The 27,347-nt window shown below is 38.1% G+C and overlaps 1 protein-coding gene across 1 annotated transcript in view; it reads left to right on the top strand.

Annotated features, from left to right (window-relative positions):
- The first annotated feature begins 619 nt into the window (after positions 1-619).
- The window catches only part of ITGAV (integrin subunit alpha V), a 73,826-nt gene continuing 47,098 nt past the window's right edge, over positions 620-27,347 (top strand). The window contains exons 1-2 of the mRNA XM_015826400.1: positions 620-835; positions 14,842-14,969. Of these exons, the coding sequence (XP_015681886.1) occupies positions 684-835; positions 14,842-14,969 (280 nt within the window). The 5' untranslated portion in view covers positions 620-683. The remainder of the gene's footprint in view (positions 836-14,841; positions 14,970-27,347) is intronic.

The following is a 27,347-nucleotide window of genomic DNA, read 5'->3' on the forward strand; positions in this document are numbered from 1 at the left end:
TATTAATAGCATTGTTTAAAAGCGTGCAGCTCTCGGCCCAGCTATCCTGGAGACTTCCTCGAGCTACCTAAGGTCAAACCCTAGTCAAACGACCGCCTATTCCCGGAGTAAAAAAAAAAAGGACCTCAGGGTAACCCCAGCCAGTTCTCCCCCACCCCCCCCACCCCCTGCTCCGGCACCAGCGCGCGCCCGTCCTCTTTCAGCGCCCGCGGAGCCCGCGGCGCGACGCTTTTCGTTCCTTCGCTTTCTTTTCCTCTCCCCCTCCTCCTCCTCTCCTCCTCCTCTCTTTGGAAACGAAAGGGGCGGATCGACCTCGCTGAGGCTGGCGACGGAGGTTGCTGATTTCTCCGCCCACGTCCTCGTACCCGTCCTGGGGAAATAGGGAACAAAACAAAAAGGAAGTGCTGAGCTCCCCCGCCGGCAGGGTGTCTTTTGCAGTCCATCGGAGGACACGTCGGGTGGTTGTGGTTTTTTTTTATTATTATTATTTTATTTTTCTTTCCCTCCGCCGCCACTGCTCGGCGTTGCCGCGGCGCTTTGCTGCTGGGCATCGGATAGGAGGAGGGGGAACGGCGGCGGCAATCAGAAATCCGGGAAGATCCGCCTCCTCCTCTCTCTCTTTTTCTCTCTCCCTCTCCCTCCACGGTTCCCTGGGGCATCCGCTGGGCATTCCTGGGCTAACTATGGTCGCACTCTATCTGTTACTCTTCGCCGGTCTCCTGCTAGCGCCGGGGTACGCCTTCAATCTGGACGCAGAGAGCCCGACTGTATACTCGGGCTCCGACGGCAGCTACTTCGGCTTCGCGGTGGATTTCTTCGCCCCCGACCAGTCTTCGTAAGTCCCTTGTCAGGCGCCGCTTTTGCAAGACGTTGAAAATCTCCGCCGCTTCCCAGAGCTCCTTCTTAGTAGTAGGCGGTGGGCGCCAGAAACTCCTTTGGCGAAATCCCAGGAAAGTTCTTCAAACAGAACCGAACCTGGGTCCGCTTCGGTCCCTGTTTTGAGCGCGGCTACGCTTGGGAAGGATCCCACTTTTGAAAGGCATTGCCGGGGAAACTTCGGAGCCAAGTGTCTATCCGGCTAGTGGGATTTAAGATTCTCGATTTGCCATTCTTCCCTGACCAAGCGCCCTCCTTGCCAAACCGGATTAACCTTTTGTTACGTTTCATTAAGATCCTCGCTTGCATTTTGAGCAGAACGTATTTCAGCCTTAAGGAGAAGTGCTGCTCTGTTTGGGAGGGAAGATAATCCCGTCGATTTCGATGGAGTTTGCTCCTAGGTAAATGGTACGGGGATGCAGGCTTCCCTTCCCTTTTTACCGGAGAAGCACAAATAAGAGGATTTGGTAAAATCCAAATACTCTCTTCTTCTTTTTTTTTTGTAGATTGAAGTCTTCTTATCCAATCTGTAGAACAAATAGTCTTTGTAGTTGGGAAAGATAGCTGTGCAATATAGTTATTGGATGCTGTAAAACGTGTAGAAGGATAATAGAGGGCTAATGATACATGTTTTGCTCTACTGCCTTTAGGACTTACATTTAAGAGCACTTTTTCTTCATAACAATGTGTATACAATTTACTGTGTGCTTTGAGATGTGGCAACAAATCCTATATACATGTAAACTGTATATATGTATATATATAAAACCCTTTCAGTTTATAAAGCCAGTACTTTCAGTTTATAAAGCTGGTGTCTCACTGAGCATTGTTTTCACTCAAAGCACAAATCCAGTAAATTCTAATTTATCTGACAGCACTTCATTTTGATTATGGTGGCAAAAGGTTCAAAGTGCTGGGGAAGTGGGGAAGAGGATGCCCCAGGAATAAATATAAATAGATATTTTCCTTAGGCTTCTGTTTCCATAATTACTGTTAACTTCTTAGGCCCCATAGAGTATTATTTTGAGTTAAATAGAACTTACTTTCTAGTTCAGTGTTTGAGGTGGAGACTTTAACTCTGAGCAATATTTTGAGTGTAATTATGTTTCTGTGTGCAATGACTACATTTGCTGGTGAGATCATACAATATGATTTGCTGTCCAAAATCCCCCCAAAGTATCCTAGGAGTAACTTTTAGCCTAGAGCTGCATTTCTAAGAGTTTTTCCTGGTTGTTGAGTCCAAGTACAGTCTTTAATCAGCAAAAAAAGAAAGAAAACGACAGCAGCCCAACAACTATTTTCTCCATTGCTGAGTCCTATCCTGTCTGTGTTTCCAAGTCATGCAGTCACCTGACTTCTCTCCAAGGCAATAGGTGACAAAGCCCATATCTTAAAGCTTCCCTAGGACCTTGACAGTATAACAAGAAGATACTGTTTATCCAGCTGAACATCTTATTCATGGGTTGGGAATGGAATGTAGGCATTCCTCAGAGATACGGCAGAAAAAAGATGTTGCCAGTCATGTTTGTGCCATTACTAAATGAAAGTGGGGGAAAGTCATAAATACAATATTAGATTTAAATCCTACTGATCCTAGGGGATTTACCTTTGTTTTATATATTTTCAGAAAATACTGTTGAACATTAAAAATGAAAACAGTGAGATACATTAACCATTTAAGTGATACATCTTTTATATTTTTATTATTATTATTAAATCAGTTATTTTTGAGAGTGTTTTTGCCTACCAAAAGCCAGCTTTTAATCAAACTTAAATCAAGTAAGTGCTACCATTCTGAAAGGAGAGATTCACATTTTGAAATTATATACTAAATAATAATAATAATAATAATAAAGTTGGAAGGGACCTTGGAGGTCATCTAGTCCAACCCCCTGCTCAGGCAGGAAACCCTATACCTTTTCAGACAAATGGCTGTCCAGTCTCTTCCTAAAAACTTCCAGTGTGCAATCCTTGCCTATAGAGATTCTCAATCATCCAAGACATGGTTGTCCCAAAGTTGTTTTTTCCAAAAGGCAACCAGACTTTCTTGGTGTTTTCTTTGATAGATAAAATCAAAATGTTATCACCAATCAATAACTGGGCCTCTGGTCCAAACATGCATTGATAACAGAAATAAGTGCTAGGTTCACACATATTAAACTGTGATTCACAGAATTAAACACAATTAAGGCTGACTCATCAAGCACATTAAGCCATAAACAGTTAGTTTATAAACCAAAATGGCTGGGTTCAGACAACCCAGTGAACTATTATGCAGCTGTTGCTTTATTAAGTATTATTATACCTGTATTCACGTAGCATACCAGAAGAAATAATAAATGTATTAGGACAGGGGTCCCCAATCCCCGGTCCATGGACCGGTACTGGGCCGCAGCATGCCAGCAACCGGGTTGCACAAACAAGCAAAACCCCATCTGCGGGATGCAGGCAGCACACAAACCACGTCCCTTCCGGTCCGCAGAAAAACCTCTCTCCACATAACCGGTCCGTGGTGTCCAAAAGTTTGGGAACCTCTGTATTAGGGAACTACGCACACGCCACTAAAAAAACCTTTCCCACGTTACCTTAAGTTAGCCTGTCATCACCTTAGAATACTCTCATATTGCCTGTCTTTAAAGTTCAACTCTTAAAGGAGCTGAAATATTTTGCTCCCTAAGATGTAGGAAAGCATGCTCCCCATATACATAATCTAAAAGATCTGGGACATGACTCTTTGGTGCTGACCAAATATACTCCCCTCCCTTTATATCTACTTCAGCGGCTCCCAACCTTTTCTATATCCCGCACCCCTAGAATGCTCCTGATATATTCTCACACCTTTACAAAAGTTCGTAATAACAGCAACAAATTATGCATATGCACTATAATTTTGAAAACCTAAGTTTTTGCACCCCCTGGAATATCATCTCGCACCCCCAGGGGGTATGATCACCCCTGGTTGGGAACCCCTGATCTATAGATAAATAGTGAAGGCCCTGAGAAGAGAAAAGCTAGCTGGCTACCATTTCTGTGGTAGTCTTACTAAGCCTAATAATGAAATAACTCTATCACAGATCCAGTTGGCTTACTTATGCCAAGTGTGGTCACAGGAAGGGATCAACTTTTTCCTTCAGAAGCAGAAAATGTCTGGCCCTGCTCTTGTTCCTGGTGATAGAAATATAATAATAAATGAAGTAATTAACCAGTGCCTTCACTGATAGTTCAGAGGTGCTGGGATATGAACTGTCCAACCATTTTCAGTGGTCATGTTGGAGTGTCTTTGTTTCTTTCCCAATCCCAGTGGGCTCAAAAGCTTGCATGCTGTTTTGTGACCTTATGGCTTGTTCTAACAAAGGCATGGCTCATTAAAAAAAAAAAAATCTCTGAAGGTTTTGCTGTTTCGTTGCAGGGTAACATTTTTGCTTTTTATGGTTTAATTCTGGCAGCCAGCTTCACTGAGATAGTCTGGTCAATATTTTCTCCTTAACTTTTGACATAATACCTCTAAACATAGGGATTCTGTGCATGGTGATTATTGTAGAAACACTGTATTGTGAAAGGATTTAACACAAAGCAAAAAGTATGAGCCAATCCTTCAGTAAAAGCTGTAAAGACCAACATCCCCATTATGTGGATATGGGGCCATATCTACCATATCTATATACTTATATCACCCAGATGCACATTTCTGTGTGATGGGCAGCATATAAACAAACAAACAAACAAACAAAATATCTAGCCCTTGAATGCCCTTTGTTTGGCTTCAGAAATTGTGTCTCCAAAAGAGTAGAATTCCTTATTATCTGCAGCAGGAAATGGAAAAAGAGAAGTGTGGTAAATGACCACATAAGTTAAGACATTGAAAAAATCATTGAAAAATCCATAAAACTATAGAAAATGCTAGCTGTAAATTTCTGCCTCATCCAGTAGTGAGGTAACATCATGTTGGTTGTTATGGCGTTTGTCCTCCTAAACACTGAGTGGTTTGTCCCCTAACTATTAAATAGCTAATTGTTTCTGCTCTCTTCTGATTGTTTCTTATTTTATTTATCAAACTAGTTTTACGGCTAACTATCAAATAACTCCTGGCAGCATAACTACAATATATGTAAAATATTCAGAAATATGAGTATCCGATGATCTGGAATGTTATATAATTAAATAAGTATTTATTTATAGTTATATGAAAATCCTTGTTTCATTTTTATGAACACATTTATTTGAAATGACTTACAAAGCACTACAGTGCATCATTAAATTGTTTAAAATACAACTGCAACTGTATAATAAACCCAGTGAGAGCGTTATTATTATATATCTCATTAAAGTCAATTAAGGCTATATTCCTCTGTGAAGTGAATCTCAATTATGATATTCAAGATTATAAACCAGCAATGGATTCCACCCTAATTAAATACAATGGGTTTATCTTCACATATCTTTTATCTTCATCGGTTTTATGTTATAAAATTATGCATACAGGTAGTCCTCGACTTATAACAGTTTGTTTAGTGACCGTTCAAAGTTACAAAGGCACTGAAAAAAGTGACTTATAACCATTTTTCACACGACTGTTACAGCCTCCCCATGGTCACGTGATCAAAATTTATGATGATTGTGGCATCCAAGGGTCATGTGATCGACTTTCTGACAAAGTCAATGGGGAAGCCAGATTCACTTAACAACCATGTTACTAACTTAACAATTGCAGTGATTCACTTACCAAATGTGGCAAGAAAGGTTGTAAAATGGGGCATAATTTACTTAACAAACACCTTACTTAGCAATAAAAATTTTGGGTTCGGTTGTGGTTGTAAGTCAAGGACTACCTGTATATTTATGTATAATCCAATATTAAAATTCTCTGGATAGTGTACTACATATTTATGTGTTTTTACTCCTTATAAAACTATCAAAAATAGAAATATAAACATTATAGGAAAGATTGAGCTTTATTTATCTTGAGTGCTTTTAAGATGCTTTTATCATGTCTCTATTGCAGGGGTAGGCAACCTTGGCTCTTTTATGACTCGTGGACTTCAACTCCCAGTGTGGCTGGCTCAGGAATTCTGGGAGTTGAAGTCCACGAGTCATAAAAGAGCCAAGGTTGCCTACCCCTGCTCTATTGTAATTGTAACATTCTTGTTAGATGTCTTATTAGAAAAGATACATTTTGTGTGTTTTAATGCTCTTATACTGACCATTGAATACATTGTTATACCTTATTTCTTCCCCACTCAAAAGTTATCTTTGGTCTTGTTCGATACATACAGTTGCCTGTTGTGGTTATTCCCGTTTTCATATATCTGTAATTGAATGAACTTTCACATGAATGAACATATATAGGATTGTACTCTTAGAATAGACCCATAAATTTCCATTTCGTTTAATTGATTTACAAACTTGGTATAATGTCTGGTTATTCTATAAATTATGGTAAATCAGAATTAATTCTATTTGATGTCAATAACAATTTTGACAAGTTTAAGGGTTGGGGTTTTGGATCTTGTTCTGGTTCCTTTGTCTACCATAGGATGAAGACTTGTACAAATTTTCTCACTGGGTAAATTTGAACTTGTGTTCAAAGGAAAAGAAAAAAAAGAAAGAAAATGGTCCAGATACTCTTTTAACGTGTTTGGGGTTTTTTTGAGAAAGATAAGGATAATATGATTTTTTTACTTTGAAGTAGATTTATATTATAAAAGACCTTACTTTTTATTCTTTCTCATTATTTTATGCAGACTTTTATATAATGTTACATATATTTCACAGGGACATCTTTTTAAGGATTCCGTAGCATAAATTCAATTACATGATCAGAGAAGCGGTCTTAATTTTTCACACCTTCAGGCCTGTCACTGGATATTTATTTTAGTTTTGGTCACTGATTGGAACAAAAAAATTTGGAACTTAGTTCCTATGTGGAATCAGCTTGAAAATTACTTGACCCACTGAAATGCTGATATTCTTATTTATATGAGGATTATTATTAATGCCTGCACTTACTGGTCCATTATTTCATTGGAAAATATGGGACTGTATATACAATGTTGATCGTAAGTTTACATTATGGGATCATCTTAGTTTTGAAACAGCTGGTGCAGAGACACCACTGAGTTACTAATATGGAAACAAAATAATATGGAAAACTAAACTTCTCAAATTAACTTTCCAAGAAAGTTTCCTGCCTTTGGGGTGGGACCTTCATATTGCCTTCTCCCATCATTGCTTTCAAGGAAGCACCTCACCTGGCATTTCCCCTTAAGGCCAGTGTATAAGAGAAATAAGATTCCCCAAACCTGGGCTGCTTTACTGGCAGTTGAAACATTAATTCCTATAGCACCATTTCTTAACCCCATAATGTCAAGGGATGCAGCAAATGAAATCAGCCACTCTTTCATCTTTATGAGAGAGATCTCACCAGAGATAAATAAAATTAAACCTTAAAAAAAAAAGATAAATGTAGCAACTCCTTTTATCTTTAAATAAGAAAATGCAAGCAGTCATTGTTAAGAGAAAGAACTAGAGCTGCCACAATAAAGCTTCTTAGTAAAATAAGAACAGTTTATATTTTACATAACTAATTTAAATATAATTGACATTAATAGGCTCCCGGCTAGCATAAAACTGAAGAACTCAATAGTGCATGTTTTAAAATATACCATAAAGCTTTTTCATTTTTGATTCCTGGTGACTGCATGGTCAAGTCCCTGCAATTTTCTTGGGAAGATTTCAGAAGCGGTTTGCCCTTTCCTCTTTGCTAGGGCTGAGAGAGAGTGACTGGCCTAAGTCCCACCCATGGTTTATGTCTAAGGCAGGACTAGAATTTATGAATTCCTTGTTTCTAATCTGATGCCTTAATGACTACACCATACTCAGTCATGCCATAAAGTATGCATGACCATATTGTAAAGTGATGCAGCAAACTTAAGATTAATAAAGAAGAAAGCTCATAAAATAGCTTGTACCATAACAGCTCTGAGCAAATTGCATGGAACAATTTTCCAGGACCTAACAGTAAAAGGAATTTAATGGAATTCCACAAAATCTTAGTTGTTTGGGTATTAACTTCTGCTGGAACCCCCACCCTGCATTACCACAGACCTGGGTTACATGAAAGCCATTGCAAACACAAATATTTTTTGGGGGAAACTTCATTTAAATGATATGCGTGGGAAGTGGTTATTTGGAGCCATCTCATGATGTGAACTTCTGATTTAATGTGGTTTAAACAGGGTTTTATTTACATTAAAATTCCTCTTAGGTTTTCTAACTGCAGTTTGAAATGTTATCTAATAAATTTGATTTGAACTGCGCTTTAGTTGAATGGAATAGAATATACTAGGAACTTACATAAATAATCGCTGAAGGATTCTCAGTTCTTTTACTACCTTTGAAAAATCCTGGGAAATAGGTGAAATCTTCACAACTAAAGAAGAAGGGGAGGAAAATGCAGGAAACGCAGTCTTAAAATGTACCGATGAGTAAATGCTAATACAGATTTGTCAAAAATAAATAGTGCCATATTAAACTTTTTTTAAAAAAATGTATTTATGGATTATGGTAATTCTGTGGCATAATTTCTCCAGTGAAAGGTGAAGTCTGCATTATATTTTGGGTAACAAGTTTATAATTAACTTTAATGGCTGGGTCAGCTTTTTAGGTGGGTTTTAAGGTTAGCAGTAGCCTTTCTGCCGTATTAAGTGTGGGTTGCCTGATTGATTAATTTTAGAGTTAAAATTTCTTTAGGATTTCATGTAAAGCCACTTTGTCAAAATCAAATATGTTCAATGAGGTTTTTTCCTGAAAATATAAGGGCATTAGAGAAGGAGCAGCACCAGTTGCTTTGTTTAGTAATGGTTTATTGGTTTTTTAAAAAAATGATAAATTGGTGTTTGGTAGCTTATTTTCTTGATTTTGACTCATTGGAGACTTCTGCACAGATGTTGGAAGAGAGCTTCAGTTTAACAGGTCTTATATTGGTGGACTTGTGACAAACCATTGTTTACTAAGCGTCAGTGGGCTGGGTTTCATATATAATGCTATGCCTTAAATAATGTGTTATAAAACCACAGTGACTAGATTCAGATATAAACCAATGAAACCTCATTATATAACATAGTATATGATTTATCTGCTTGGGGTGGGGTAACATTTCTTTTCCCCCTGCTCTCATGCTGTTGTTCAACATTTTTATCATGAATATATGTAAGATGAACATGGCTCATCAGCATGGTATAATATATAAACAAGGCCATATAAGAGTTCCTATTGTTTTCATTTTGCGCTCAAGACAGCAAAGCCAGGGGAGTGGCCAATACCTGGCAGACCACTGTGGAATATTTTTGGCTTGGCAGATTGCAAATTATGTTGGCCTAGTTTTAATCAACACACATACCGTATTTATACTCATTCTGTACTCTACTAATACCTTTGCTGTAACAGTGACCCATGTTTTTGAAATTCAATGAGCCATTACAAGATTAAAGAAAAGTTCTTGGAAGACCTCAGTGCAATTTTTGCACAATTGTTTCAGTCTGCTTGCTGGATTGTATTGCTCCCCTGAATTATTGGAAGATTACACTTTAACTGTATTGCTTAGATTAATTATGCTCCAGACACATCAAATCCATATTCAGAGAACTGTTTTCTCTATAGTTACTTTTAATAGTAGAAGTTGTATTTTAGGTGTATATTTCCTGGATCCTGAGGCCAGGAAGTGCAGACTTGTTCAAATAACTAATTACTGTCTGAAAAGACTAGGATCTATTAAAACATAGGACAGTTTTATATGCCCAAGCCAGGCAACTTTTACCAGCAAAAAGACTTTTTGAAAGATGGCCAGAGAGTAATACTGGATGAGTTGAAAATTCAGTAGGTGAGCCATTTATTCATGTTTAACATCTGGTGTTGAGATTTCAAAGAGCAGTGCCGCATTGGATTACAGAGAGTAGTTATACTGTTGCATTTTTACACCGTTTTTGCATTCTTTTCAACATGGTTTATGCAGCGGGATTGTCTGGTGAGTTTTGTCTTGCGGTTCACTCCTACAGTGACATCAAAGCTGTGTTGTCTGAGGCATCACAGCCACTGCTCATTGCTTTATGATAACAATATGGTTGTTTGGATTGAAAGAAGTCCTTTACTTATAAAATATTTGGCAGTAGCCCAAGCACTTAGTTTCATTTACTTTTATTCGCGCTGGGCATTTTCTTTGGCTTTTAGCCTTTGTTGATTAATTAGTGAAAGTGAGAGAGGGATGTGCACTTGTCTCTTTGACTTTTTCCAGCATTAGGAATCCCTGGTGTTGATGTTGCTTAAAGAGTATGGGGTAGTAGATAGGCTAAAACAGCTAAGTATCTGAAAATTGTCCATAATCTCCAGCTATTCATCATATAGAACAGAGGTATCCAACCTTTTGGGCACTGGGGACCGGTTACGTGGAGAGAGGCTTTTCCGCGGACCAGAGGGTGCATGGTTTTGTGTGCTGCCTGCATCCCACGGATGGGGCTTTGCTTGTTTATGTGGCCCGGTATCGGGCCACGGACCGGGAGTTGGGGACCCCTGATATAGCACATTTAGGATAGCTCTAAAGCTCATTAAAATGAGTTCACTGTTTTAAGAAAAATAATAATAATAGCAAGGGCTGGTTCTTTCTATAGGTCTGACCATCACTCTGTAAGACATTGGTTTGACTAAACATTCCAATTTAAATCCACTATGCTCTGTTTTTTAATGGCTAAATGAATTACACTGTATCGCTAAAATAAATAATATAGTGTGATTCAGGATTTTATTTATGCAATTATTTGTTTTATACAGTTGCCCAACTCAAATTCCTGACTTTTATTCCCATTTAGTTCTTGCTGCTGCTTTGTATCACCCTCTTCCCACATTCAGTCAGTATTTCATAACTCCAGACAACATGCAGTCTATACTACTACCATTCCACTCCCAACTGACACAGTCTTTCCTAAAATACATGGAAGATACTTCTAAACATATGAAGTTTGCCAGGACATCATCCCTTTTCATATGTGACTGTATAATCAATCATACTTACCAGCTTTTATTTTTTTTAAGGAATTGCTTTGTCATCAGTGGTTAGTTCATAACGTTCCCTCAGTGATAACAGCAACTTTTCTGCCAAGACATTTAAAAAATGCAATAATCAAGATTTAAGATAAGGCAGCAATCCAAAGAAACAAGATGAACGTATGCCTGAATTTTTTTTGGTAGTTGCACACATAGAAGCTACGTTCTCAGTTTTTTTCATTCAGCATTTATTTAGGGGATTGTTTCTTTAAATATGGTCCTAGGATACTGCAGATCTCCCAAGGCTTTCTCAATGCTCCTCAAAAATCAAAATTATTTGGCAACCTACGTTGAGAAATAATGCAATATTAAAATTCTATCAAAACAATAGTGAGAAATGATAGCAGCAGCCAATGCATTGATTTTAATTTATAATATGAAAAATAGAACCCATAAGCTTTTGGGGGGGTTCTTCATAATTTGTTTATAGTGGAAAGTAGTCCTGAGAGAAAAATATTTAAGAAACGCTGATTTAGAATATCATTATTCCAGGTTCACAGAAGAAGAAGCTTATATGTTCAAAAACTCTTTAATAATTTATTTTAGGATAATAAGGAATAAACATATATTTAAAATCTGCTACGGGTTCCTAAGGGATGGATAAACACATCTTAAATTAAAATATAATAAAGAAAAAATAGAACTAATGAGCATTTGATAGCAGCACAGATGTGGATACCATTTTCAAAGACAATAACAGAAATGGCATAAGTGAAATATCTTCCTTTCTCAGATTTTTAAGAAAAGAAAATGGAAAAAATCCTCATTTCTGTTGGATATATAGTCCTCTTATAGTGATACAATATATGCCACAGTCTCTTAATTTATCCAGCAGCATCAGCAAGCAGCAGTCTCATCCATATATTGCATCCAATCTATACATTGGCCTGCATTATTGTTCCTTAGCAGAATATTCTGACATGACATGCTATACTATGTTGGGTAAAACATGTATTAGGTAATTTGCATTTTTTTCCGGCATTAGAATGAGGGTAGAACAAATATTTGGACTGTTTATGCTCTAATTTTTTTAAGACCCAGTTTGGTATAATATAGATCAGGGGTCCCCAACCCCTGGTCCGTGGATCAGCACCGGGCTGCAGCATGCCAGCAACCGGTCCGCACAAACAAGCAAAGTCCCATCCATGGGATGCAGGCAGCATACAAAACCACACACTCTCTGGTCCGTGGAAAAATCTTTCTCCACGGAACCGGTCCCTGGTGCCCAAAAGGTTGGGGACCTCTGGGAAAGATAGTCTTCAACTTATGACTACAATTGGGACCAGAATTTCAGTCGCTAACCAATGCAGTTGTGAAGCAAATCATCACATGATGGGACCCAATTTTACAACCATTTTTACCATAGTCATTAAGTGTATCACCACAATCATTAAGTTAAATCCAGCTTTGCCAATTGACTTCGCCTGTCAGAAGCCAACTGGGAAGGTCATAAATCACAACTAGGTGACCATAAGATGCTACAACTCTCATAAATGTGAGTTAGTTGCCAAGTGCCCAGATTGCAATCATATGACTGTGGGAGCGGTGTCATGGACATAACTTTGAGGACAGCTTGCAAGTAACTTTCATTGAGGACATTGTAAGTTCAAACTGTCATTAAATGAATAGTTGTAAGTTGAGGACTACCTATACTTAAGACATCAGGGTAGAAACCAGGACACTGGTGCAGTGTGCAGACATGCAGAAGGGAAGGAGTCTTTTCCGAGGAGCTAAAAGACAAAGCAGTCTGGAATGCTTGATATCTAGGAAGAGGCCCAATGTGGACCTACCCTAACCCTTTCAATCTAATAGTTAATAGTTAATGCAGGTTACCCTTTCGTCTGGCAAGATTCCTGTCTATGGGCAAGCAGCAATAAAGAAATTCATCCGAGTAAATCACCTTGTCATTTTTGGTTTCTCGAGTCTGACGGACACTATGAGTTTTAGTCTTACTTTAGACACAAGCTAGCTCAGGGGTAGGCAACTTTGGCTCTTTTATGACTCGTGGACTTCAACTCCCAGAATTCCTGAGCCAGCCATGCTGAGGGGAAAGGGAGAGATTTCCAAGCTGAGCCATGCTGGCTCAGGAATTCTGGGAGTCATAAAAGAGCCAAGGTTGCCTACCCCTGGGCTAGCTGAATGACCTTAGGCCAGTCACTCTCTCCCAGCTTTAGGAAGAAGGGTTGTCTCCAGGCAGTCATCAGGAGTCAAAATAGATTTGAAGACACACTTTTCCTTTTTTTAATTTTTTTTTCCAATTTAAACTATTATAACCTGGGTTCATTGAAACAAAATATTAGAATTGTGTATGAGTTAATGGCTGGAATGTTATTTCTGTGGAATATTATGGACAATAATATTGTGAATGAAGGAAAATATACCTAATGTTTTACAAGCATAATATTTTATAGAGGAAACACCATAAAGAGCATGGTTTAAGCTAATAGTTGCCAAAAGCCACTTATTTTATTTTTGTTTCAGTTTAAGAGTAATTTTCTGGTTGAGGAGGCTAGACAATTTTGATGTATCAAATTCAATAACATTTAGTTCTCACGAGGCTACAAAACTACAAAACAATACCAGTTGCTTACTCAAACATGGCTCTTGGAACTATTTTGTTTTTTTTCAAATGACCCAACAATCAGACAAAATTCTCCTTGGTGCTTCTTTTCTTTCAGTCTTGCAGCTCAGTTTTATTAAATTGCTGTCTTCGTATACACAGAGTCCATTTGAGCAGCTAATAGTTTTTAGGTAGCCTGGCTAGTATTAGGACTTCTGGGAAATAATTTCCATTTGTTTGGAAGGCATATAAGTACTGAATAAGTCACAAACTGAGCCAAATGTTACATTAGAAAGATCAATCACTTAGGATTTTAAAATATCATGTAAGACGAAGAGGGGCTTTCTACTATACCTGTTCATACTTACATCTCAACATTTAGCATGTGGTCAATACACAGACCTTCCAGATCCTAGCCACTATGGAATCAAAGTCAGCTGCAGTTGTTAGGTATTCTAGTATTCCAATTTGGAAGGCGTGATCTGCATATGTTTTTTTAAAAAAAATTGCATTTGCATCTGAAATGGTTGACAAGTATGCTTTGTCATATGCATTAGATATTTAAAACCTACAATTCTCCTTTCATCTTTCGTTCTTTTGGGAGGGGATGATATATTTCACAGGTTGGGGGAGGCAAAGTATAAATGGCGAGCTTAGTTATGTTTTTCTAACAACTAGTTATGTTTTTCCAACAACTTAGTTATGTTTTTCCAACAATTCCTGCTTCTTGATGTCATACTTATGGTGGCATAGAAAGTCTTTTGGGATAAAAATGCAGTTCTGTTATAGCCAAACTCCTCAGGAGAGAAATGAAATGTAAAAAGAAAAGCAGGAGGCTAAAAAGGGGATCGGGGCCTTCTGCCCTGCCCATGAGGGTCCCAATCAGCTGAGTATCCACAAGTCTTTCCCAGAGAAAATCAAAGGAAATAGTGATATGTAATTTATCTGAGCAACTACTTTAACCCTCGGTCAAGCAGCAAAACAGGATATTTAACAAATCTCTATTGGGCTGGATTCTCAGATGCAGCTGGTGAATTACAATGACGTGCTAGAACTGGAGATGAAGTCATGCATTCAGCAAATCTGCTTGCATGGAGGAAAATAGGCGGTCAGAAATACTAAGTCCTTCTTCTTCTTTACTTCCTCTTATAAAATGGCCATTAGTGTTTTGGCCCTTTCATTACATTTGCTTTCCTCCTCTTTTTTATTATTATCACTGCATTTATATGAGGAATCCACTACATCCTATCTCAGATTAGCCTCTTTCAGGTGAAATGATCAGATTTCTCACTCATTGTTTCTCCCGGCAGGATGTTTCTCCTCGTGGGTGCTCCAAAGGCCAACACTACTCAGCCTGGGATTGTAGAAGGAGGCCAGGTGCTCAAGTGTAACTGGAATTCCAATCAAAAGTGTCAGCCCATCATATTTGATGCTAGAGGTACTGTTTAATCTTTTAAGATACGTTTTTATCCATTGAGATCTGAATAAATTGCAGAGATGAAGGCAATCTTCCACTCGTTAAATATTTGGTGCTGATGAGGAATACTTTAAACAAGTATTGCTTGCTATGACCATTTTATGGCATTGACATCAAATAATGCCATCTTTGCTGGCTAGAGGCTTTTATGGTATGAATTAAATTAGATTTGTATGATAGGCACCTAAGTGGCTGTGGACTATAGAAGGCCGTGACTCTGTTGGGTGGCATTTAAACCTGACCTGACCATTCTTGCATCCCTCTGATCTAGGGTGCTTTCTGGCAGTCATTAAAGAATCCTATAATCCCAGGAGATAAAATTTAGAAGAAATAAAGGGAATTTGTGTTATGCAAAGGAACAAGTTTAGGCCCGTGATGAAAGATTATACTGTATATGAGCCAAGTTAAAACAGATCTCCAAACCCAACCACTTATTATAGCCCGTATGAACTGATGTTGCCTGTCTGCTTGGGCTGAAGTTTCTGACAATAAATATATAACATGTATAAGCAATGTTTACTAATTGTGCATTGAATCTTTAAAGAAATGTATAAGATATTCACATTTTATGTGCCTGTGTGGGAAATACTAGCACAGTGGTGGCGAACCTATGGCACGGGTACCAGAGGCGGCACTCAGAGCCCTGTCTGTGGGCACGCATGCCATCGGCCCAGTTCTAGGCCTTCAGCTGGGTTTTATAAAACCTTTTCGCTTTAGACCTCCGCCGCCGTGTGCCAAAAAAAAAAGGTTCAATCAATCAGTCAATTTCAACTTCTCACGGGAAAAAGAAATCTTGCAAAGTTGGAATTGATTGATTGAACTTTTTAGTCCCACCCAGTCTGCCGTTACCACCGCAGCCACGGCCACCCAGTGGGCCACACCCACCCGGCACCTGACGATGTATAAGTGGTTTTGGGTTGCAGTTTGGGCACTCAGTCTCTAAAAGGTTCGCCATCACTGGTCTAGCATAACTCAGTGCATTTAATTTCCATTACCCCTTCCACCTTTATTATTATTATTAATAATAATAATAATGATGATGATAGATTATCCTTTCATTTGCATTAGTTTTCATGTGGTTAACAAAAATTAAATATAGACATTCAGAATAAAAGGAAAGAGTAATAGAAAACAGATGTAAGATGAAATAACCATGCTTCCAATGTCTAAGAGAAGGAGGAAAGGGATTTAGCCTAATTTAGAAACCAAGGATACTTGTACTAGGTGTTACCCCCGAATGTTCAAATCTTATAGTTGGAAGGACCAGTTATGTCATCATGTCCAACATTTTGTTCAGGGCAGCAATCAGGAAAAAAAAGCACCCTTAAAAAAAGGCTGTCTAGCTTTTATTTAAGCCAATTTAAAGTGACGAGTGATTGGTTCTGCTCTTCTTACTGTTAGGAAGATTTATCTATCAGTCAATCAGAATCTAACTTCTGAAATTGTTCTATAGCACATATATAATGAAATCTCCAAATTCTCTTAGTCCTTCCTCCCTACCTTAGTCAGTTTTCAAGTCTCCCACTGCTTAGAAATGGGTATGAATAGAGGAAGACTCATATAGTGTTTTAAAAAATAACAGCCATGAAATTCTATATTTTCAGGCTACATCCAATCCAGGAAAAGTACACGGATGTTTCTTCTCTCCTTAAAGAATCTAAGCCAGACTTTCCTCACCTACCCTCCCTACAAATCAAGATCTGTTTTTACTTGTTTTTGTTCAAAGGATTGCTGTTTTGGATACAGTGTTTTTCAAGCTTTCCAACCAAAATATTTGCAACTGGGAATGGAAGAATTCCTCACCCCTAGTTACTGAGTCAGAGAGATTAATGTTTTTAATACTCAAATCCATCATGAGTAGAAAAGGGGAGGGTGAGAATGTATTTTGCCTCCATTTCTAGTGCTGATGTTGCTTGGTAGAAAATGAACAGGTCAAATTTGGAGCAAAATGGCCTGCTGCAAATGGTTACGAACCAATAGCATCTTTGGGAAGGGATCAAAATCTGCAAAAAAGTGGGTGTGATATCATGATCAAAGCTGTGTTCTTTTTGTATTTGTAGCAATACTGCCACACCCTCTCTCTTGTAGATTGGGCATTTCAAAGATGGGAATAACAGCTGCTTGATTCTGAGAAATGACTTTATCCCATTTCCATTCTTGTTGGCCATCCCAAGAAAAATCAGGCTTGCTGAAAATGGATTGATTTGCCACTCAAATTCAATATCATAATCTTGGATGCTAGGTAGCCACAAATGGAGTGTTGGAAAGTAGTTGTGGCCTGCATGACATCTTCCCCTATTTATCCTGTGTGGTATAAATCTGTTGAATACAATTTATGTCCTTGACACCTCCAGTGATGGACTTGTTTGTGCTGCTGAAACCCAACTCTTGCAGCTCATTTTAAGCCAGCATGTGGAATGGCCTTTATAGATCATGTGAGGATGATTAGTAGGATTTTTTTTATGTGGACAGCCCTTTGTCTGATTTCATTTTGCTTTAAGATGTTGTGACATGATGCAGGTATTCTTAGTTGTTGGCTGAATTTACCCTGGCTTGCTTAGCTAATGTGTCTAATCTGAGGACCCAGGCTATTTTTAAGCAGGTTTGCTGGTTAGAGTATTTTAAAGTTTTATGTTGCAGCTTTATCGATTTTCTGTGGGCCAGTATTGTTGTTCTCATATACCAGCACCTGGCATCTTTTAAGTAAGAATTGTATGTTGTTAAAAGGAATAAAAACTCTCCTTATTTTAATATCCCTCCCTTAGGTTTTTGGATTGTTCCTTTTCTACCTCAGGTCTATAAGTCTAATGCTGGGTCTCTGGCTGAAGCAGTTCATGCCAGCCTCCTCCACACTCTGGAGAACATGCATTTATTTTTGAACACAGGCTCTCATCTCATGACATAGAAAGAGGTCCAACAGGCTTTTCATCCAGTCTCAACTTATGGAGTTGTCAGACAGTGAGTAATATCCGTGCATTAGTCAAGCTGTAGCTTGTTTTATATGTGAATGGGAAGAGATTGTTTAGGACTAGGAGTGACATGATAAAAGTGTTCCAATATCTAAGGGGCTGCCACAAACAAGAGTGGGTCAACCTATTTTCCAAAGCACCTGAATGCAGTACAAGAACCAATAGATGGAAAATAATCAAGGAGAGAAGCAACCTAGATCTAAGGAGAAATTTCCTAACAGTTAGAACAATTAATCAGTGGAACAACCTGCCTCCAGAAATTATAGGTGCTCCAACACTGGAGGTTTTTAAGAAGAAATTGGAGAACCATTTGTCTGAAATGGAATAGGGTTTCCTGTTTGAGCAGGGGGGTGGACTAGAAGACCTCCAAGGTCCCTTCCAATTCTATTATTCTGTTCTGTTCTCTTATACATACTATGGAGAGCAGTAAAAGTGGCTTTCAGCAGTCTTAGGTGTCTAACTCTTCCTTGCCTCCTAAAGACATAGAAATTCAGAATTCATTGGGGGCATCCAACTTGGAACTAATACAGTGGTTCTCAACCTTTTTAATGCCGCGACCCCCAACCGGTCGTAAGTCGAGGACTAAACCGGTCATAAGTCAAGGACTAAACCAGTCGTAAGTCGAGGACTACCCAACCGGTCGTAAGTCGAGGACTTTCCCTGCCCGGGAGCACCGCGCATGCGTGGTTCCGCCCCCTGCGCCGGCCGAGGCGTAGCTGGCAAGCGGCAGAGACGGAGCAGGCTGACCACCAGCTGGCCCAGCCCAAGGGAGGTAAGGCACCCGCCAGAAAAGGGGGGAAAAAATGGCAGACAGCCTTGCTTGGCGACCCCCGTGAAATGGTTGATCGACCCCAAATGGGGTCCCAACCCATAGGTTGAGAACCACTGAACTAGTACATACGTTCCTAACCTTTAAATGGTGTCATCACCATATTTTGGGAACCAAATGGTTACTTTTGGAAATATTTTTGTTTTGTTTTGCCACTTTTACCAAAAATCCTGGCTAATAAGAGATATTTTAAACTTTTTCAAGGCGAAATATCTATTTTACCCATTAATATCTACCTTCCCCTAACCTGGATGATCCTAGAATGCTGTTGGCATTGACGTCACCACATCATCAGAAGTATTCCCAGAGCCAGGAAAAAGAAAATTAAAGTAAATTTTCTTCATTATTTCTTTTTAAAATCAAATAAATAAGTATCCCTGATTTAGAATATGTTTTAGCATTTCCATAGTCTTTTTTTTTTTTTCAAATAAATGTTTCAGTTGAAATTTTGTCCTTTCTGTTCATAGCAATGTATTATTTGGGTTAAATTAAAAAATGCCTTATTCCGTCTATTATTTTCCAAAATGAATATGCAGAAATACAGAATGGATTCCCCCTTACCTTCCTCTTTAAATTGCATAACATAAAGCTATGTCACCTGGCATATCAATGTTAACATCCACTCCCTTCCAAAAAAAGAATTGGTTAAGTTCACATGTTGCCCTAAGCTATAATGTAGTTGGCTGGTCTGGGGGATTATATACGAGGGCCAGTTTAAAGAAATTGCAGGGCGCAGTGCTAAACCAATTTCAAGGACTATCTGATACACATACTCCTAGATTAACACTGCAGAATATATTCATACTATGATTGCACTAGCACTGGCACTCCTTAGTGCTTCACAGGACTCTCTAAACGGTTTACAGAGTCAGCTTATTACCCCGACAACCTGGGTCCTCACTTTACTGACCTCAGAAGGATGGAAAGCTGAGTCAACCTTGAGCCCGTCAGGATCAAACTCCCGGCAGTGGGCAGAGTTAGTCTGCAACACTGCATTCTAACCATGGCGCCACCAAGGTATTGTATATTGTGTATATAAAACGGAATACTGAGATAACTTAGCTAAAAGGTACATAGGGAAAGAATCAAAATCTAAATATAGATTACTTTTTATTTTTAAAAAAAATCAAATTATCCTTTTTTTTTAAAGAGAGACAGACATTTCCTTGGCAGAAAGAGAGAGAGTGAGAGAAACTACTATTGTTTCAAATACTATTTTCTTTGCTTTCTATCCTCCACACTTCTACAAAACAGCTGTAACTGTTCCTGTATTTCAATCATATGGCCCCCTGTCTGCGTCGTCCTCACTGCAGTCTAAAGCTGGGTGTGGTGACCAGATGTTCAGAGTTATGTCTGATGATCTGAAGCTCTTATGCTTTTCAACCACCAACATCAGTGCCCTGATCTTCCTTTCTTGCCTGCTTTTTTTTGTGCATTCGGGAAGTGCAGGGAAGGAGTCAGGAGCATATCCAGGAAGACTGGCACAAGCACAGGAGACTGGTGGCCGCAGTCTCCTGCCTATGACAGGAGATGTAAAAGAGTGGTGGGAGAGTCCTTTCTTAGAAGACCACACATTTCTGGGACCCAATTAAGATGCATACCTGTAATCCCCTTAACACTAATATGAACCCAATTTTTGTAATTTGTACAATTGTTTATTGTTTATTTACCCCTGTTTATTTCTTAGAACCCTGTTTATTTCTTAGAACCATAGTGTCAGAAGAGCTGTTTAAGCTATTGCGTAAAAGTTCTTAATGCTGTGCCCAGTCCCCTAAAACAGAGGTCCCCAACCTTTTGGCTACCAGGGACTAGTTCCATGGAGAAAGGTTTTTTCACAGACCAGAGAGTGTATGGTTTTGTGTGCTTCCTGCATCCCACAGATAGGGCTTTGCTTGTTCATGCGGCCCGGTTGCTGACATGCCGCAGCCTGGTACCAGTCCACAGACTAGGGACCTGTGCCTTAAAACTATGACTAAGTACACTGTGGCTGAATGTATTGTTTGAATCCTGTCATTCAGTGGACAGAGGTTGAGTAGATCCCTGTGTAATGTAAATCCTCTTCCTTTTTTTGAATACCTTGGCTGGATGTATTCAGGACAAGCAACTCTACTGCTCAAATTCCCATTTAATGTGTGTAAATCAGCTTTTAAAATAAGGGTTTCCTTTATGCGGCAACACAGCTCAGTTCTCATTGAACTGTTGAGAGCACTGTTAATCACAGCAACAGACTGAGCCGACAATAGACAGTTTTGTCGGGGGGGGGGGGGATGACACAGTCAGGCAGGCAGGCATAGATATTTCTGTGACCTATTTAGTGGGTGGCAATTTTTAAAGGGGCACCATCTTTTCAACTTTCTCCATCTCAGGAATTGTGCTGATGCATTTAAGAAGTCATGCAGAAAATGTGTGGCAGAGGGCTAGGGAAGGGGAAATTGGCTAAGAAGAGTTGCTTCCCCTGCCCCCATCATGAAGACTGACAGAAATGTGGTTGAACTAATGCAGAGTGGGTGGTTTAGGTTGGTTTAGTACTGTTTTGGGAGCAGAGGGAAAAGATAGTCACAGGAACTATTTTTTTATAGTTCATCATAAAAATGTTTTCCCACCAACGTGAGCCTCACATCACGTTCTTGTGGGGATAATCAGCAAATTAAAATAGAAAATATGATGACTCGGAGAAGACGTTTATAGCATAAAAACTGCAAAAGGCTTAAAAGTCTTATTTATTTTTTAATATGACTGTTTGATATGTTTATTGCTTTTAATTTTTATTTTTTATTTTTTGCTATACGCTGCTCAGGATCACTTCTTGTGAAATGGGTAAATTTGATAAATAAGTAAAAAGAGTACACTGGTTTGGATAATTTTGCTAAAATACTATTAGGAACAGCTGATTCAGCTGAAAATCTTCCTCTGTTGATATATCTATTTATTTGTGGCCTTCCCCAAAGCTCTTGCTGAAATAGACAAGCTTTTCAAGATTGTATATTCACTCTAGAGAAGAGAAGGCTTAAACTACCGTACTCAGAATTCTCAGTTATGCTCTCCTCAGCTTGAAAGTTGATACCACTCAAAAAGCAGTATAGTGTGTAAATCTCTGAAAGCCTTGAGGGATCAGAATTTCACTAATAGAAAGAGGATAGTGTGGTAAAATTCAAAAACAGCTTAGCGCCACACTCACTTTTTAAGTTAAAAGAAGAATTGGGGCAGTCAGAAAAGTTTTAAGGTTCTCCCCCCCCCCCCATGGTGGCACCTTGCATGTTTATAAAATAAAACATTTTCATTGGAAATAAATAATAAAATCCTACCGTTTTTTTTTAAACCATCATTTTTAACAGAAAGATGAACTTGCTTTATTATGTGTAACCCCTGAAGTCTGAGTTTTCCTTTTGAGACAGCTGCTCGAAAATGGGCGGGTGCAGCTTGCCAGGTGTGAGCCATGAGATTTGCATTGGTAAAATTGGAGCCCTGTCAGAGTACGCTGGGAACTTTTGTCTCTGCTTTGCTTAGACAAGCGGACAGCCGGCTTGTCCAGGCAGAAGAGAAACAAGTTTCTGATGTTTATGTGCATATACCACACACCCCAAATTTGCAACCTTTTCATGTTTGCTGATGCCTCCTTGGAGGTCACAATCTATCTGAGAACTCTTCATGCAATCATATGCATGGTTTTTCAGAAACATACCGTTCTATGTTCAATACTGCTGTCTGGTATGTTCTGTTAATATTCCATTTAAAAGAAAGCTTAAAAAAGAGTTAGTGTTAAGATCAGAGTTGCTTGACATTTGAGAAGCAATTTATAGCGAAAGACATACATATAAAATGTATACAGGGATAAACTTTTTTTCTAAAAGTCTCAAGTTGTCAGGTGCAAGAAATCAGGAACCATAATAAGAGTTCACAAGTACTGCAAGTTTATTTCATGCTACCTATAGGCAAGAATCTGAATTACAATCAGTCAAGGCAACTTAGCGCCAGATAAGAGTCAACGGACTTCAAAGGGGATTGGATTTAGGACTCTTATGGGAGCATAGAGATTCCAAACTGATGATGCATTTGACCCCACCCTCAAGCTCAGCCTGGTAACCACTTATACAAATATTTTGAAAGTTCTATTAAAATTTAATATCTGAAGTTGACTTCAATTTTCAGGATGTCTTAGACTTAGACAAATTTTCTCTCCCAAATCAGTGTAGTCAATTAAAGATTGGTTAAAATGATAAATTGATAGATTTGAAATACTGGTTCCTTTTTTCAAATTGTTTTTGGAATTGTTTGTACCATATGTTGGTAAGAATGCATCTTGTGTCTTAATCTGGCTAGATTTATTTATCTTCCATGTTCTGTTAAGATGTGTAAATAATGTTCTATTAAGATGTTCTTCTGTCATCCTTCCATTATATTCCCAAGGCAGAAATAAATACTGTTTATAAAAGATATAAAAGGTTGGAGGTATATTGGGGAGCAATTTATATCTCAGTGTTGTCTAGAGTTTTGGGAAGACTTCCAATCTTGTGATGATGCTATCAGAAAACACAACGCTGATTTAGGGGAAGGGCTACTTTGTCTAGCTGTGTTTTGTTTGGAGAAAGACAGAGGAACAGAAGCCTAGCTGAATTTTAGCATCTGAGGAAATTAAATAATTTTTTGCCCAGCCTTAAACTGAAAGGTCAAGTCATCCTTTGAAAATAAAAGTATCAACATCTCAGCAAGGTAAAAATAATTAAAGAGAACATTGCAAGTATAACTTATTTAAAAATAATTTTATGCAGTCTCTGTGATTTTAGTTTCTACAACCTAATTGGCACTAGCTTAAAAGTGGCTACTTTATAAGAAATGGTTCACTAAATGCTACATTTATCTTGTGAAGTAAGCAGATACTGTATTCTGCTTACATATTTCAATAATGACTGAAGGCAATCCTTGCCAAAATTGGATGTGTGTATAGGTAGCATGCTAAAGAAAATAATTGATCTGGCCCAATAAAAGCTGTTTTTTTTCCCCAATGTATGTTTGCTTCAATTTTTTATCTTCTCTGCATGCTGAAGCCAACACTGATATTCTTGCTAAGAGACAATGATGTCATACAAAGAAAATGGTTATGGGTGTCTCTCATTGAGTTGCAGTAACATAGTAATATTTACTATTCTTTAGTAAAGTACATTTTTTTTGTTTTGGTTCAGTTTGCCCAAACATAAAGTGATGAATTTTTTATTTTATTTTATATTGATTAAACTATTACAATCTGGCCCTAATTGAATCCAAAATTTATCAGACAAACTCGCTAAGACATAATGGTTATCTTCCTTTCATCTCCACTATAATGTATGATATTTGATACTGTTTTATTGTTTGATTAGTCACTGTGCACACATTATATACATTATTGCCTAGGATTATTTTAATGGCTTAATAGGGTCATTATTATATGTGGCGAAGTTCCTGAAATGTCAGTAACTGTCCCTTGCCCAGTGTCCACTTTATTAAATCGGAAGCTTTCTATTTTTCAGTGAAGGCTAATTCATATTCGATGTTCACCTTATGCTGGGAAAAAGTTTGTGTCACGTCATACCACCACCCCAAATTGTTGAGAAATAAATTATGAAAAATGTACCTTAATACCTTACCTGTATATAATTATTATTATGGTTGATCGCAGGAGCCAACCAGTTGCTTAGACTGTATTTGACATTTTTATTCAATATCACTATAAAGGACCTGAGATAGGCAGATATTATTGTTTGATGGTGTTAAAGGTATTGTCACAGGATATATAATTTGTTCAAAGTGAAGCTGCTTTTTGCAATTGATTGAGTTTTTGTCAATGCTGATGGTGTTCAAGCAGTGCTGCAGGCATTTTGGCATTACACCCAAAGCGCCTACGGTATTACCATCCTTGCTTCCTTTTGTCACAATCGTTCTACTTCTATTTGCAGGTTTGTATTTTGTCATTTACTCCACTTCTTCCTTTTGTATTCTGCTGTCTCCAGGTACTGCAAAATCTATTATCCAGACTTTTCTTCTCTTTTTTTTAAATCAACATTAAGTGTGGTATGTTATATGCTTATCTGTTTGAATTCTAAAGTTCCAAAGTATTTTAGTTTTGTCATTTTCTGTTATTTCGTCTGTTTTGAGATACCACCAGTTCTTGCTTGCAGGCAAATGGAGGTTTGTTCAGAACATCCAGTGTACCTTTGTTGCTACTTTTTCATGCTGTTGTTTGTAATTAGTCTGTATAATCTTGTGGCAACAAGCTAGGTTGAAAACTCCTCCTTCAGTTTCTTTGCAGAGACGACATTTGCTGCCTCGTCAATTCTGGCTTTATATGTACCTATTTGTTCTTAAGGTTTGGTCTTAGGCAGTCAGAATTAGCTCCTCTGCCTCTTTCTTTAATTTTCTTGCTCTTAAGGTTTGCCCAGTCTTGAAATTATCTGCTTTGCCTGTCAGTTTTTTTATGTACTGGACATGTAACATTTTGCTGTGCCATGTCTCTTTTCTATTCTTTATTTGGTCTTTCTTGTAGGCCAATTTGGTCTTTCTGGCATTCAGTAAGCCTTCATAGTGAGCTAATTTCAATGCATATTCTTTACTGTCCATCAAATATTCTTCCAATTCCCTTTTTTTCTAATTCAACTGTCTGGTGTATTTACAATATTCCACACCCAGTTATTTTCCTTGGTAAGTAGAGTCTATCAACATTGCTTGTTGGATGAAGGGTATAATTCATTGCCATTAATTTTTTGATCTTCCTATCCATGGCTTTTAGTCCTGCTTGAGTCCAGTCCACTATTCCAGCTGTAAACTAATGACTGGAGTTCCGCAGATGTTAATTGCCCCTAGATGGTATTTTCTCCACTGAGTTTGGACCTTAAGATCTTCTTCATTCTCATGATGTGTTCACTTCTAACCTACTTCTTGACTTGTGTTTGATGTTGTCAGCTTGAAGTATTTGTAGTTACAGACTTCATCTGATGCTATTTCTAAAGGCATCTTGATTCCTTCAGTTTTCAATGTTTTTCCCCTGTTGATTAGTGAGGGTGCCACATTTGTATAATCCAACATTCATTACAATAACTTTACTGTATACACAGACAGTGTTGAATATTAATTTTATTTCAGAATTTTTCCATGCAGCTTCAGATCATCCAAGTAAAGGAGACGGCCTGTCAAAGGTTTTTAATGTTTGATAACCATGACCTGACTTGTTCAGTATTATTAACAGAGGAATCTATTTTTATTATTATTATTATTCAAAAGTGTATAGCAGCTCATCTCACCAAAAGGGACTCTGAAGACTGATTTGAACAGGATATCTAGCTCACTACCAGGCCCAGAGCAATCAAGATGCAAACTAGGCTACTGTCTGGTCTATTGATATTTCCAGGTCATTCAGAGAGAGAACCTCTGCCTTAAATTTTTAGGACAGAAACAGAGAAACTGTAGCTGATTGGCCAGGGGAATAGCATTTCAATGGGCATTCTTGAGAGCTGTTTACCTTTCCATTTACTTCTTCAGACCTTGACATGATCCTGAAGAAAAAAATCAAATAAAAAAGTTAGTTTATTGTTTGAAATATTTTCCTTCCTTCCTTCCTTCTTCTTCCCCCAAATATATATTTTATCCTAACTATATTTACTTCTGTTATTAAAGCCTACCTAGGAAAATTGAGTTCTTAGCATCATGTGGAGAAATCAGTGTTCTTAATATATTCATAAACCTCTTTTTGCTTTCACTTCCTACTTTATATTTGATTAGGCTTGTCCCCTATTTAGAGATGCAGGACTACTCTATCAAATGTCATTTGATTCTAAGTGGTCAAACTGCTTTATTTTGCGTAATTGTGATAATGATGTTGCAAAACAATGTCCTCTGGATATATTCATGCTGGAAGCATTTTAAATAAGGTGCTGTTTTCTTTTTTTCTTGACAAAAGTGCAGGTCTCTGCAAATGAACAATCTGAATAAGATGGTTAAAAAAAATCTTATCATTTGTGATGGGATTTCTCCGTCTTTTTGAACATTTCCTCCTTGATTTTCCATTCATGCTGAATGTTTGGTTGTTGTTGTTGTTCTATTCTAATGCTTTTCAGTAGTGTCAGAATACTCTGGTTTAGTAAAGACAAGTTTAGATGATAAATAGATAACCTTTATTGTCATTTTTTACTGTGGGCACAATGGCACACATTAAAAATGAAATTTAGTTGCTTGCTCTCAAAGTGTACACATACATAACACACTTTAATCATACCATATACAACATATGTATAGACCTACAACCTTACATATAAGTAACATATAAATATTAATCACTGTCCATCTTGAATACATAACGGAAGGAGGAAGCTTTAGAGTTCACAAGGTTAATACTGTATGGAACAAAACTGTGACTGAATCTGGATGTTCTGCTTCGGATACCACGAAGCCTTCTCCCAGAAGATAACAAGGAAAACAGGTTGTGAAGAGGATGTGTAGTGTCCCAGAGAATCACTGCAGCTGTTAAGTTAGTAACACGATTAAGTGAATCTGGCTTCCCCATTGACTTTG

The sequence above is a fragment of the Protobothrops mucrosquamatus genome, unplaced genomic scaffold (assembly GCF_001527695.2).
Source record: "Protobothrops mucrosquamatus isolate PMUCROS unplaced genomic scaffold, P.Mucros_1.0 scaffold3099, whole genome shotgun sequence".
Taxonomy (NCBI): domain Eukaryota; kingdom Metazoa; phylum Chordata; class Lepidosauria; order Squamata; family Viperidae; genus Protobothrops; species Protobothrops mucrosquamatus.